Source organism: Furipterus horrens, unplaced genomic scaffold (genome assembly GCF_987537825.1).
Source record: "Furipterus horrens unplaced genomic scaffold, mFurHor1.1.pri manual_scaffold_5, whole genome shotgun sequence".
Classification (NCBI taxonomy): Eukaryota; Metazoa; Chordata; class Mammalia; order Chiroptera; family Furipteridae; genus Furipterus; species Furipterus horrens.
This window is the reverse complement of record NW_028327175.1, coordinates 41,881,681-41,895,010: the sequence shown is the minus strand read 5'-3', so window position 1 is coordinate 41,895,010 and position 13,330 is coordinate 41,881,681. Positions and strand designations below refer to the sequence as shown.

At 43.0% G+C, this 13,330-nt stretch overlaps 1 protein-coding gene and 1 non-coding gene across 2 annotated transcripts in view; both read right to left on the bottom strand.

The window, feature by feature from the left end:
• MAST4 (microtubule associated serine/threonine kinase family member 4) overlaps positions 1–13,330 on the bottom strand; it is a 166,932-nt gene that overhangs the window by 21,123 nt on the left and 132,479 nt on the right. The window contains exons 16-21 of the mRNA XM_090276340.1: positions 12,860–12,961; positions 7,413–7,535; positions 7,114–7,226; positions 5,181–5,308; positions 4,607–4,833; positions 166–366 (exon numbers count right to left, since the gene is read on the bottom strand). Of these exons, the coding sequence (XP_090132466.1) occupies positions 166–366; positions 4,607–4,833; positions 5,181–5,308; positions 7,114–7,226; positions 7,413–7,535; positions 12,860–12,961 (894 nt within the window). The remainder of the gene's footprint in view (positions 1–165; positions 367–4,606; positions 4,834–5,180; positions 5,309–7,113; positions 7,227–7,412; positions 7,536–12,859; positions 12,962–13,330) is intronic.
• Positions 3,200–3,361, bottom strand: LOC150008455 (U1 spliceosomal RNA). The gene has a single exon (XR_016511607.1). It is a non-coding gene; the product is annotated as a U1 spliceosomal RNA (small nuclear RNA).

The window sequence follows — 13,330 nt, the reverse complement described above, 5'->3', positions numbered from 1 at the left end:
GAAACGAGGTGCACAAGCCTCTGGAAGCTGCAGGGTCCCCCGGGGAGAAGCTCTAGAGAGAGGGGCTGGGACCTCTCCCTTGTCACTTCAAGCAATCTTGTACCTCAATAAGCATTCCAAACATGCACAAACCACACAATTTCATGCGAGTAGATGTCTCTCTACCTCCTGGGATCATGAGGGACAGAGCACTGGCAGAAAGGGACTTTGTGACTTTCCCCGAGATTTTCTTTTTTTCTGTGCTTTCTAAGCGCGGCCGAGGCATGTGAGGAGCAGGTTCACTGGATGGCTTTGAGGAATTATCTGTACTGTCCACACACTCGCTCCGTCCATTTATCTGATCCAAGTGCTCTGAAAAACTGCCAACTGTACAAAGAAGAAGGGATAAACACGTTCAAGAAAATCTGGGTAGGAGAGGTGGGGAAAGGGTAAGAGAGAGAAGGAAGGACGGACGCTGGGAAATATCCTCCCACGTGGCTCTCAATCCGACGGTGTCGGCAAACATCAAAAACACATGACTCGTTTGAGGACGTGATGTGGAGGAGGAAAGATGAAAGAGGCGTTCCATCAGGTTTCCTCTACTTGTATACTAAGCCTGCTAATTTTCAGTCGATGACTCCATTTGACTAGAGTAATTACTTTCTAGAATGTACATTTTGCAGGCCTTGTACAGACAACTCTCCCCCCACTCCACCCTGCTATGAAGCAAGCATCACATTATGAAGAACATGAACACCCACTGTATATTATCCTCTGATAACAATGATCATCACTGGGAAGGCTGTTAATAATGGTTTTTGAAATATGGAGACATCATTTAATCACTTCATGTTGACTAAAGTCTGTGTCATCTCCTACCATCTTCCTAGCACACACCTCACACAAGGCTTAGCTGTGTAACTACTGAGAAGTACCTAAGCGTCTCCTTTGACTTCTCACACCTTTGACTCTAAGCTCCTTGTAAATTTCGTAGGAACAGACAAAGGATGTAACTGGCTACATTACTCAATGGCTCATGACATCTTCCTGGCTTTGAATCTAGACAGTGTGCTATGTGCTGATCTGCCCTAAAGATACTGGATCAGTAAGAAGAAGCTCCCTTCCCCTCCAAGCTAGCCATGACTCATTTTTAATGTTATTAACTTTTAATGTAAACTGGAAGACCTCTTTTTAGTTAAAAAATTAGGACTTCCTTCAGCAGAGGATCATAAAAGAATAGAAGCACGTGGGAGGATGCAGAAATGAAGCGTCACTGATATCGGTCTGGTGACTGCACAGTCCCAAACAGAAAAGTTCTTGAGCAGAGAGACATGTTAAGTCCCCAAAGAAAACCTGAATAACTTCTACTGGTTTCTACTGCTCTTTCTTCCACAGGCTATCAGTTTTCTTCTTTCTTTTTAAAATCACAAACAATATATCTGTTCTTTCCAAAAAATGCTTATTTCATTTTTACTCCTAAATGCTATAAGCCTGTATGTTAATCAATCATCTACACTATCATCACCTTAAAATATATAATCCACACAGAGAATTTAATACCATTATAATGATCTTTTGAAAGACCAGCCGACACATTTTAAAGTGCTGACCACATGACATTCTTTGCCTGAAAGAGTTAGGCTTAATTAGACTTAACTAACATTTCTGTCACACTGCTACATATACACCACTCGTCTGCACAGCTGGAGTCTGGCCCTCGTTCACGGGAGGCGGCACAGACCCTAGGTGGGGTCCAAGCTAAGGGAAGCCTGTGACCTGGGAGAGTGGGGTTGGGCACAGCACCATCCATGGCCATCTACTGTGCTGTGGGTGTAGGAAAGGACTCAAAGTCTTCCAGCTGACACCCATCTGACCTGCAAACGAAGACAATCACCAACAATCTTTCTTTATGCCAAACTCAATCTCACTTAACAGCATAGGTATTCCATTCATTCCAAATAAAGGAATCTATGGCTGAAGGACTTGATAAAAACTGCTTCGCAAACCAAAAATCTCATCTCAAAAGCCTTAAGCTTACTTCTGGGTAAGTTACACACTCCCTTCTCCTTTCTAATTTGGTTTGGATAAGATCATTGACAAGTGTAAAATGAAAAGCTGAATCTCTTTACAATGAATAATTCATTGGATGCATTTGGGCACTATACCTAAGGCTTCCTGACTTTTCCTTTTCCTTTTACAAATACAATGTAGTCACGAAAAAAGAGCAACAGGTATAAAGCTGTTCTTCCCTAAATGCCAGGGCGTGAATATATAGTGTTCTTTTACCATCTCTCCCCTTGCCTCCGCTGTCTCGTTTTGTAGCACTGTACCTAAGCGCATGCTTCTTTTCTGCCAGCAGTGGATAATGTCACCTTAATACTCTAGAAATGTCAAGGGTTCTTTCTTTTTGATGGTGCAGCAGTATAAAAATCAACAAATTTAATTTTACTACAGTCACGGCTTTCAGATTCCTTAATTATCCTTGGCTATGAGCAAATCAGCACATCTCTCTATTCTGTGAAGCCCCCGAGGTCTTTGATTATTTTTAGTGAGTGTGTGGGGGAGCCAGGAAGAAAGGTGGTTTAAATCTATTAATCAAAATGCATGGCAGGACCTAGGCAGATTTTTTTTTAATTATGAAAGTCATCTATCAAATGCTTTGACACCATTCCCCTCCCTTTACCTCCCACCTTTCTGATAGCGGTAGGCTAGATAGACTAAGAGACCATCCACAATTCACCACGCTAAGAATAAATTTTAAATGGAGGTAAATATATTTTATTTGGAGTAAAAAACTAAGAAACAGATAGAGACCTTAGTAACCTGAAGTACGAAATGCTGAGATATCTACATTTGGTTCGATTACCAAGGTGAACTAAAAATGGTCAGGGATTCTAGATTACTATGTTGTTTCTACACTGCTATTCTCTTGGCTTTATAGAGTTAGGACAAGTGGAATCTTTCTAATGGAAGCAGAACTGAGATGAAAAGTAAACAAATAAAGCTCAACATTAGTTTCCCCCATGATAAGCTATAAGTATATATGAAGCTCCTCTAAAGAACCAAACCTTCTTATTGAATTTTTGGGGGTGATGTTGGTTAATAAAATTACAGTACAAAGGACTCAGGTGTACAATTCTATAATTCATCACCTGTGTATTATATTGTGTGTTCACTACCCCAAGGTAAGTCTCCTTCCTAGAACCAAACTTTTTTTCCCCAGGGAAGAGCGCCAATGCAGTCCCCACTACCACAAATCACACAGCCAAATCTCCCATATTTGGGGTAATTGTAGGGGTCAGCACATCCAGAGTGCAACAGATAAGTCTCGCCTTGAAAAATCACCTTCGTGAGTACGGTATCTGCCCTGTCAGATAAGTATGATCTGTTCAATGAGACAAAGATAAACCCTATGAAATTTGTTGTCTTAAACTGATTTTAAAAATTGTGCACTATGAATATTCAGTTAGTTTAAAAAATGTTCATGAAAAATCTTGGAATAGTCATGGTTATCAATATAACACATGGAATATGGCTTAATGAAAACATTTATTAGAGCAACCCTAAGCCATATCCACGTTTTATTTTTTAGAGAAGCATAAACAGACATTGCTCTGTAGAAGAACATATGCTGTGCATAAAATATTTATAAACCAAATAATATTTTAAATGCACTTGAAGGACTTGTTCTGAGGGAAGTGAAGGTTAAGTATCTAATGAGGACCCCTCCATTATTAAGGGCCAGCAAGTATCTATGATACATTAAGCCTTTTAAAAAACCCATGAAGATACCGTTCCTGTTGTCAGGAAGGTTACTTCACACTGAAGCAACATTATAAAGTGTTTCCACAGAAAAGACCCAAGCCCTTGACTGCCTCCCGGACAATCTAAGTTGTCTCAGGAGTTTCTTATTCCAGTCACCCAGAGACTGGGAAGGTGACTTGGGTCTGCAGCAGAGTTGTGTCATATGCATATAAAATCCCAATGTGAACTGTGCCGGTGTTTCTGACTCCCCTCTCTGTCCCAGATGTATGGAAGACATCCGTGAGTCTCACAACTGTAAGCACCTGGCTGGACTTGCTGAGAGTCCAGCATGGTGAGGTTAAGTGATTTGGTTTGGCCCCTTAACAAAAACCAGCTCCATGTTGACCACCTATGTCAACACAGAGGGAAAACTGGCTTTCTGCTATACCTGACAGGAGATTCAAGACACTTCTGAGGGTAATTTTGACCGGGTGACTATTTGAAATTGTCCCTTACTCCTAACTTTGAGTTACATGCAACTCCACAAGACATGCCTTGGCACCAACAGAGAACATGCCCCCTTAGTGTGTTCTGACTGTCCCGACAGCATCCCACTGAAACCCGCTGTGATCGCTAAGGCTGACTCTCAGGTCAAGCTGAAGCAAGTTGAAGCATGGATTTGCTGCATGGCCATGCACTCAGGAGAAGTCTGAGACATCTGATCTTAATTTTTAGGAGCTCATCCTCCAAGCCCAAGAAGTTGGAGTCTTATAGCATAAACACCCTCACCTGCATCTGGCTAGGCCAGCCCCGGGAATGAGCGCCCACAGTCACTTCCAGGATCATGTCTGGGTGGCAGGCACCACACCCAGAGCTTACCTACCTGACAGGGTGGAGCTGCTTATGGTGCTGGCTGGGGTGGTGACCTCAGGCTCCTCCTGAGCACACTCAGCAGGAGGAAGGGCTGGCTTTTCCGGCTCCTCATGGAGGTCTCCAGGGCAGGGAGCAGCTTCTGCCTCTGCTGAAATAGCCAGTTTGGGAAGCAGGCCAGAACTGAGTTTATGTCTGTTGCTTTCAGTATCTGAAGAGTTGGATGTGGATAACTGTTGCCTTCATTGAAAACAAAAACAAAGTCATGTATACATACATACCAGGAGGCTGCTCAAGGTGAATTTTTTAACCAGGCAAAAATGGAACTTAGATAAGCTTAACCAAGACACGTCTAGTGCAGTGGTTCTTCAAGTGTGGTCTCTAGGCCCATAGCATCTGACCTCCTGGGAACCTGTTAAAGGTCACATTCTCAGGCCCCATCCTAATCCGAGGATCAGAAAGCCTGAGGAGGGACCCAGCATCCTACGCTGTTACAGGCCCTCCAGGTGCCTCTGACGCACACTCAGGTTTAAGAACCACGGCTCCAGCAGCTACTACTTATATTTCTTAACAGGCATTTCACATACATTTCAGAATATTCTGAACTCCAGCTTAGTGTTTCTGTGGATGGCAAAGTTGTGCTTTTGGTTTTGTCCCCAGGGTCTTCCTTCTCTTCTCCTGGATTCTGAGTTATTCGATCTATACTGCTGAAAACCTGCAAGGCAAAACATCAGTGCTCAATGATAACTTCTTGGAAGTGTTTGTCAGAAAAAAAAATACCCAAGTTTTAGGAGAAAAGCCTGAGAGTATGACTAAAGTTTGAAGTGGGACTGAATCCAGAAGGTACTTTCCAATGCTGTTTACTTAAGTCAATGTATAATTTTTTTTTCTTTTGAAGTGGGAAGCTAGGAATTCATTACTCTCTCACCATACCCCATAATGAACTTTGTATCTGCAAACAAAATCTATAGCTGCATTGGGGTTTCTAGGCCTGGGGATCAATGCACACCTCAGATTACTTTTTAACCATGAAGTCAATCAGAAAAAGAAAGTCAGAGAAAAAGATTTAACGGCTACCCGTTAGCGGTGAAAAGGAGAAAATGAATTGGAATTGAGTACGAAGAGAAGAATAAATTACCTGTTTCAGATGTGTGTGTGTGTGTGGGGGGGTGTATGCAGTCCATATTTGGTTGTGAGTCAGAAGTATTTGTTCGGCTTGTACGTTACATACACAGACAGCCCGCCTTGTATGTTGGTACTAGGATTTTTGAAGAGGATCAGAGCTCTGCCGTCCCCCAGGAAAGACGGAAGGTGAACTAGGGAGCTGAGAGCCCAGCCCAGGAAGCATTCTTGCTGCGCAACCCAGCCTTTTGCTGCTCTCATGGAAACGATCCTCAGACAGCCTGTATCTACTGGGGTGAGGAGGAAAGTAGCTAAAGAGCAGGAGACAGTGTGAAAGAAATAGAGTTGAGGGGCTGGCTTTGCTGGACCAGACTGCGGGTGCTGGGGAAAACCAGCGCTCGGTGATGTCAACGCTCAAGTCCTGGCTCTGCGGCTCAGCTGCCACCACTCCCTCCAGGGAAATCCCTACCTCTCTGTGTCCTTCCTGTAAACGGCGAGAGCTGTGCTGGCCAGTTTGCAGGTGCATTCTAGGCAGTTACTCAGAGAAAGGCACAGAGCATTGAAATCACTACATGCTACAGGAGATCCAAATAGTAACCACGTACAACGCCATGGCAACGGCAAGTACACAGCTTCCGAAAACGGCAAAGGGAGGCAGGGTGCCTTCGGGGTCCGGTTCCATCTCCCCAGGGCCCTGCTGCCCTGCCTCACACACACTGGGTTTCTTTGTTCTGATTGCTTGTTTTAATCTTGCCACTATCTGTATAAAAAGCAGCATCTTTCTCAAATATCAATTTTATTATGTTCTGCCATTTCTAAAATTCTAGTTTACTTCCTACTGTCTCTTTAATATAATGTACATTTTCTATTACTGGTTACCAGACTTGCTTATTCCATAATCAGCTATCCCCAATGATCTTAGCTTATGCCAAGGACTATGCCTTGTTCTCTGTGCTGTAATCCATGTAATACTGGGAGAAGGCTCTGCACACGCCGGGCCCAATGTTCTCCCTTATACCATGAAACGAGTGGACACGGGGGGCTGCCTCCACAGCCTGGCACCAAGCTACACGAGAGCATGTAAGGTGAGGTCGGCATGTAATGGTTATCATGTACTCCAAAGATACAGGAGTGGCCAGTCTGTGCCTCCAAGGAAAAAGATAGGAATCCGCGGAGAAGAAAACCAAAATATACTCCTGAGGGGTAGGGGGCTCTGGATTATCAAATGGTAGGGTCACTCTTCCCAAACAAAAAGGAGTTTTAAGTACAGAAGACCCAAGCTCCAAAGTACTGTAGGTGGTGTTTAGCATTGCATCCAGCTGTTTAGGGACACCAACCATCCTGTCAGCACAGAGTCGCTCAGAGGGTCCCGATACGTCTATGCCATATTTCACTGACCTTTGAGAACCTGTGTGAACATGAGGAAAACTGCCTTATTTCCATGTTAAAGTCTTCATCATTTGTGTCATCCTCTTCCTCGGTCTCCATATGATGATACTTCTCCGACCGGGCTACAGAGAAATGTTTGGTAACAGTTCCAGTTACTCAGAGTTTCAGCTTTTAATTTCAGTATTTTCATTATCAGTTTCTGTATCAGAGCAACATTATGATTAAGACCTCATAGGTTCTAGACTGGAAGGTTCTATGAAAAGTAAAGCTAATTTTCTGCAATATTTTATGTAGGATAATGCACATACTATCAAAATAACTTGTGTCATCTTCGGATTCCAGTTGGGGAATAAATTCTGCCTTCTGTCTCAGCAAACTGTTCCAGTCTAAAGAACGGAAGAATCGGTGCTGTTTGACTTCATATGCGCCACCTGGGGATGGGGAGGGGGTGGGTGGGGGTAGAGAACAGAGGGGAAGATGTTAAACTACCCTCCAAGTAAAGATAAACAGTAATTTCTTATGAACAACCAAAAAAAAAAAAAAAAAAAAAAAATCAACAGAGAAATAAAGAAGTCATGGAAACCTTACTTTTTCATTCTACAACTAAATACCCCAAAATCTCTCCCGTAATTTATCAGCAGATTTGATTTCGCTAAAAGCAGTTGCTATGACACAGTTCCTCAGTGTTCATTTTTCCAAGGCTTCTTCCATTTTTCAAAGGCTAATGAGGTGGCCACTTAAAATCACATTATGCCGAACCTGGGGACATGGATGTAGCACACTGACCCCAAGCACCTTGCTCATAACAAACCCAAAGACATTCTAACAAGGCACAAACTGTGTTTACCTAAGTATTTCCCCTGGAGGTCAGGTTAATAAAGATGAATTTTTCCTAAATAGTACACAGTGGTTACCATTCAATCTTATTGGGTTGCTCATTATCATAGGTAGGAATTAGAGTCTGTGGATTTCAGACTCTGAATGAAGCAAGGAACAAACCTGTTTGATAGATATATAATGTATGGAATAAAAAAATGAATCACAATTCCTAAGTTTTAGGCTTTTTTCTGCCAACGCAGCACAACAGTACAATTCAGTGAAATAATGTTTTTAATTCAGTTCATGATTCTAAAAAATGATATTACCTTACGCTCCACGTAAAGAAGGTACACATTATAAAATCATAGAGGGAGCATCAGGCCACTGGCCTCACACACACACACATATCAGGCCACTGGCCTCACACACACACACATATCAGGCCACTGGCATGACACACACACACACACACACACACACACACACACACACACACACACACACACACACACACACACACAGTTGATAAGGGAGACATGGCAGAATCAACCCTGAAAGACCACCAGGAAGAGAGAGCTTTCTCCCAAGACTAATGCCAGGGTCTAATCAGCCTCCCTGCCTCCCTGCCAGGAGATGCCCCTCTAGGTGAGATATAAACATCTCTTTAATGCAGTTGTGACCCATGCAGGCCAGGGAAAGGAACGAGAAATGCAAGCTGAATGAAAAATGGGCGTGGGCCTGGGAGTGGGGGAGCTGTCTGTGGGGTTTAAACATGGCTCTGTTCCCAGCGGTGTCCTGCAGCACACGGTGCAGGTCAGAGCTCTAAACCCAGACAGGGGCAAACTCGAGTTCTGAAAACAATGAAGTGGAGAGAAAAGAGCAAAGGGGAAAAGTCACCCCTCAAAAGAGGGAAGAGATTCTTCTTTACAAAGCATCTGATTAGAATCTTTATCCGGGATCCTACCCAGGCACCCCCTGTGTTCACAGCACAATACTGAAGTCTGATGTTGGTGACAACAGCTGCAGTCTTAGCAGCTGCCATTTGAGGGCTGACAAGCATTGCACTGGATGCTAGAGGCCCTGTGTTTCCTTCAATAAGTCACTGAAAGTAACCCCAATGACTTTCCATTTTGGGGTAGGGAAACAGACTACGCAACAAAGGATACTGGCCCATGACCCCCAGAAAGCAAGATTTAGAGGGCTGAGCGAGGTATGTCTGAAAACATTCATGTCAATCCTCTGCACCATAATACCACACAGCCCATAGGGAGAGCATGTTTCAGTTCGGATCCTACCCTGCCATCTTTCTTGGATCGATTTGCAGATGGATTCACAGCTGCCAATACTGGAGAACTGAGTCTAACAACCAATTCCTGAGGCTGTTCTCCTGGCACCTTTGCACAGTCCAACTCCTGACTTCCATGCATCCCGGCTTCCCTCCAGCCCAATATCAATGTCCCCAAACGCAGCTGCCAGTGACATCTCCTTCTAGTATTCTTATCTTGAGGAAGTTAAAGGGCTCAAATATTTATCTATCCAACTTCCTCGCTGGGTCAATGACAAGGAGTTGCAAAGAGTCAAGCTGCAATGACCACCATTTCAGCTACTGCTCACAGGGCCACCCAAATGGCAGGTCTAAAAGTCTGAGGTCACTTAGCTTCACCCAGACAAGCACAAGTTCTCTAGAGCCACAGGCTCAAACAGCACTTCCGGACCATATCCAGAGTGTCTGGTTTTCCCTCCTCTGCCTGCCACCCTTTGAAACACAAGTTGGTGAGATTATGTGACACATGGGTCCTCCCCATGGGGTCACAGCCAACTGCTGACCCAGCTCACATTTCTCACCCTTTGGCCTCTGTGCTCCACTGAGAACAGGTTCCTTATCACTGGGTCTTGTTTCTCATGCACCTTTGCAGAGATGGGGAACAAAAAAATTAAAAGGACACACTGGGGAAAAACGATCTCTGGGCTAAGTTGTTGGTATAATAAGGATATCATTATGAGCCAAATGCAAATTGTTGGACACAAACTCATGCAAATGACAGCTCTCATAAGAATTCAGCAGGTGGAGAAGGGCAACTGATGTACTAGGTTAATGCACCAGACACCTTTACAAATACGTTTGCATTTTGTCCTCACAATAATCCTGTGAGGTATATAACATGCCCATTTTCATAGACTGGAAAACTGAGACCCAGGGCAATGAAGAACTACTCCAGTCCCTGGTGGTACATGGGTGGAAGTCGGTCACGTCTGAGCAGCTCTAAGGTCCAAAGAGCCAGGCTGCTGCTCAACACTCTGCAAGTTCAAAACTCCAGTTCAAGTACAAGTCCCTAAATTGCAAGTTATGCTTTGGCACTAATATTCTCCCTTGAGTTTTTCTCTCCTTTCATGGAAGTTTCTTAAACATCCATTATGTTCTTCACACTCCTTTTCTCAGCCTCTCTAGTCTCTCGGGCAAATGCGTATTCGCGCATTTTCACGGTGCATTATTTTGCTGCTAAATATGCATTAAATCCAAAATGCTGTCATTGGCAGGCCTGCGGGATTCTCAGCCTCATTCTGAGCCCTACTGGGACCTGTCACATTGGACCTGCCTGTTTGGCAAGCACTTCTTGACCATGCTAACAGCTTGGGCAGGGTTTTTCAAATGCCTCTTCTGAGTTTGAGCTAGGAGATTTGTTTCTCAAACTGTCAAACCTGAAAAGAGCGAAAGTAGCAGTCAAGGAGAAAAGGTTTGGAGAGATGACTTGCGGCGTATAATATAACCATGAATGTGCTGACCACCATCCTAGCCTTGACTCGTTAAATCAAGCCCAATCAGGAGTCCAAGTATTCTTAGAGGAAGAAAACGGGCAGAATATTAAGCAGTAAAACCCTCCAAAATGACACGTGAACACTGAAGGGGAAGGGACCCTTTAGAAGGGGTAAGCTGAATCTAATATAATTTTTAGGACAACACTTCTCTGGGACAGTTGATTGGGGCATATAAATAGATATTTGTATTGTTGCAATCTTAAAATGTCACTGCTTCTTATATTTGGCTCAAGTGAGTAAAGATCACTCCTCAAAACTCTGCCCCATATAGAGCCTTGACATCAATTCTTTGACAGCTACTCTTATGTCTTGAACCATAAAGCAAATCTGACTGCAGGTCACAGAGGTGGGAAATAACAAGTTTGCTAGTCACTTCAGAGAAGAAGAAAACCAGATAGAGAGAAGAAATGTAAAGTACTCTGTTCAAAGAATTCAATCAGCTCAAAGGCAGGGCCACCACCACCTTTTCTTGATCTCACCTGCCCAAAGGGGAAAGCATGGTACCTGCAGAAAATTAAAATGACAATGCCAGCAGCGGCAGTGTCATACCTGGTTCTAAGAGCCAGAGTGGGTGACCCTTTATCCTCGCCATAATCCTGGGAGGTGCTGCTGCTCCGTGCTTCCTTTTTCAGTTGATGACAGGAGGCACAGAACGGGAAATAACTCACCTTGGCCACACTGCTGAGATTTAAACTCAGTCTGAACCCCACATTTGGGCCCTTCCCTTCATATTACCCTTTCTAGTTCAAGGCACACTCAGCCACTGAAGAAGGCAATGAGGCACACGGGACTCCAGTAAGAGGCTCAACTCAACAGTTTTCCAAATTGAGCCCTGGTTTTAAATTCTGATTCTCTAACTCAGAGTCTGTAAGATTTTTCTCTAAAGAGCCAAATAGTAAATATCTTAAGCTTTGTGGGACATACAGTCTGTCGTGACTACTCAGCCTAGCATGAAGGCAGCCATAGACAATATGTGAATGAATGGTACTGCCGTGTTTCAATAAATCTTTATTTACAAAATAAAGATTTGGTCCATGGGTCTTAATGCATCATCATAAACTCTAGTGGCATAGCATTCCATACTTTGGCAAGAACAGAACTTTCCAAATAGAGAAGCTATGGACACATGTGGAGAACAATGTAAGATAAATTTTTGGAGCTGTTGCAAATGGTTTTTGTCTAGGATAAATGGAGAGAGAGCCTCGTTTCTTCCATATTTTCTAATATTTCTATTAAAATGGAGTAGAATGAAGCAGCTCCGTAAACAACCCATCACAATTCTGATGGAAATTGTGAATATTGTCTACAGTGTGTCTGTGTTGTATATGTTTATATTTAATATTTAGTCTCATCTGTATAAGTCCACATAGTGGGCAGGCTGGAACTCTATCTTGGGATCTCTAAGTCTGTCTATTCAGAATATAAGAAAGAAAAGGAAAAGAGGAAGCAGAAGTAAAAAACCAATAGCAGAACTGTCAGGAAAAATAATCATCAACTAACAAATCTATTATCCTTACTCCTGAAAGTCAATAGTTTTTATCCTCTTTCTTGGGCCTTCGTGCTGATCAGCATGATGCGACAGCAGGGTTCAACCCCAGGCACTCGTTTCTAGTAATTAGTTCAAGAACTGATAACCCCTTTCAAAGCCTGGAGACAGTAACGTGCTGGGTCAAATCCTTGTGGGAATATAGATTAAAAAAAACAAAAAAACAAAACTCCAAACAAAAGAAGATCCACATCTCTAATCCTGTTTCAAATTATTTAAGATGCTTGCTTTTCAGGATAGAAGAGTTATATGGGTCTTGAGGTTTTCTCCCAGAGAAATTTTATTTATTGAAACAAATTAAGAACAACTTTGGCTTTGCAAAAAAGCAAAACAAAACAAACAAACACAAAAACACCATCCCATGCTCCTAGTATATGTACTGCTCTGAACCAGGAAAAAAATCCCAAAATACTGTTGTTATAATGTGTTGTGGTCATGTTCTACATCAATTAACAGATGTTTCCTATGCCAAAAAAAGAAAGGAAAAAAAAAAGACAAACACAAACCTCTGAGTGTCCCTCATAGACACTGTTTCTTGCATATTATTAGCAAAAGTGAAACATGTGCTCTAACCTGTTCCCAGTCTCTCCAGAGGATTCTGCCTGAGAAGCAAGGTAATCAGGTCCTGCGCATCCGGTGGCGGCGCCTCGTCCTTTTCAGGCCAGTTGATCTCATCTAGAAGGAAGGGAAGTAGTTACAACTTTATTGCTCAAATGGTGGCCCATGTCCCGACAGCATGGACATCCCCTGGGAATTTGTCAGAAATGCAGACTTTAGGCCCCACCCCAGACCCACTGAATCAGAAAATGCATTTTAACAGGATCTCCTGTTGATGCCTGGGCTCAGGCAAGCTTTAGAAGTATTGTTTCACAAGACATGAATAGCACAGCTTTGAACAAGGCAGGGAGATGCTATTTCAATAAACAGTATTTCTCATGTGCCTTTTTGACTCATTTTTCTTTGGTGGAATTGGCTCACAACAAATTGCTCTTTCTGAAAAGTTAATAAAAGGACAATACAGTGGAAACGCTAAACACCTGTATT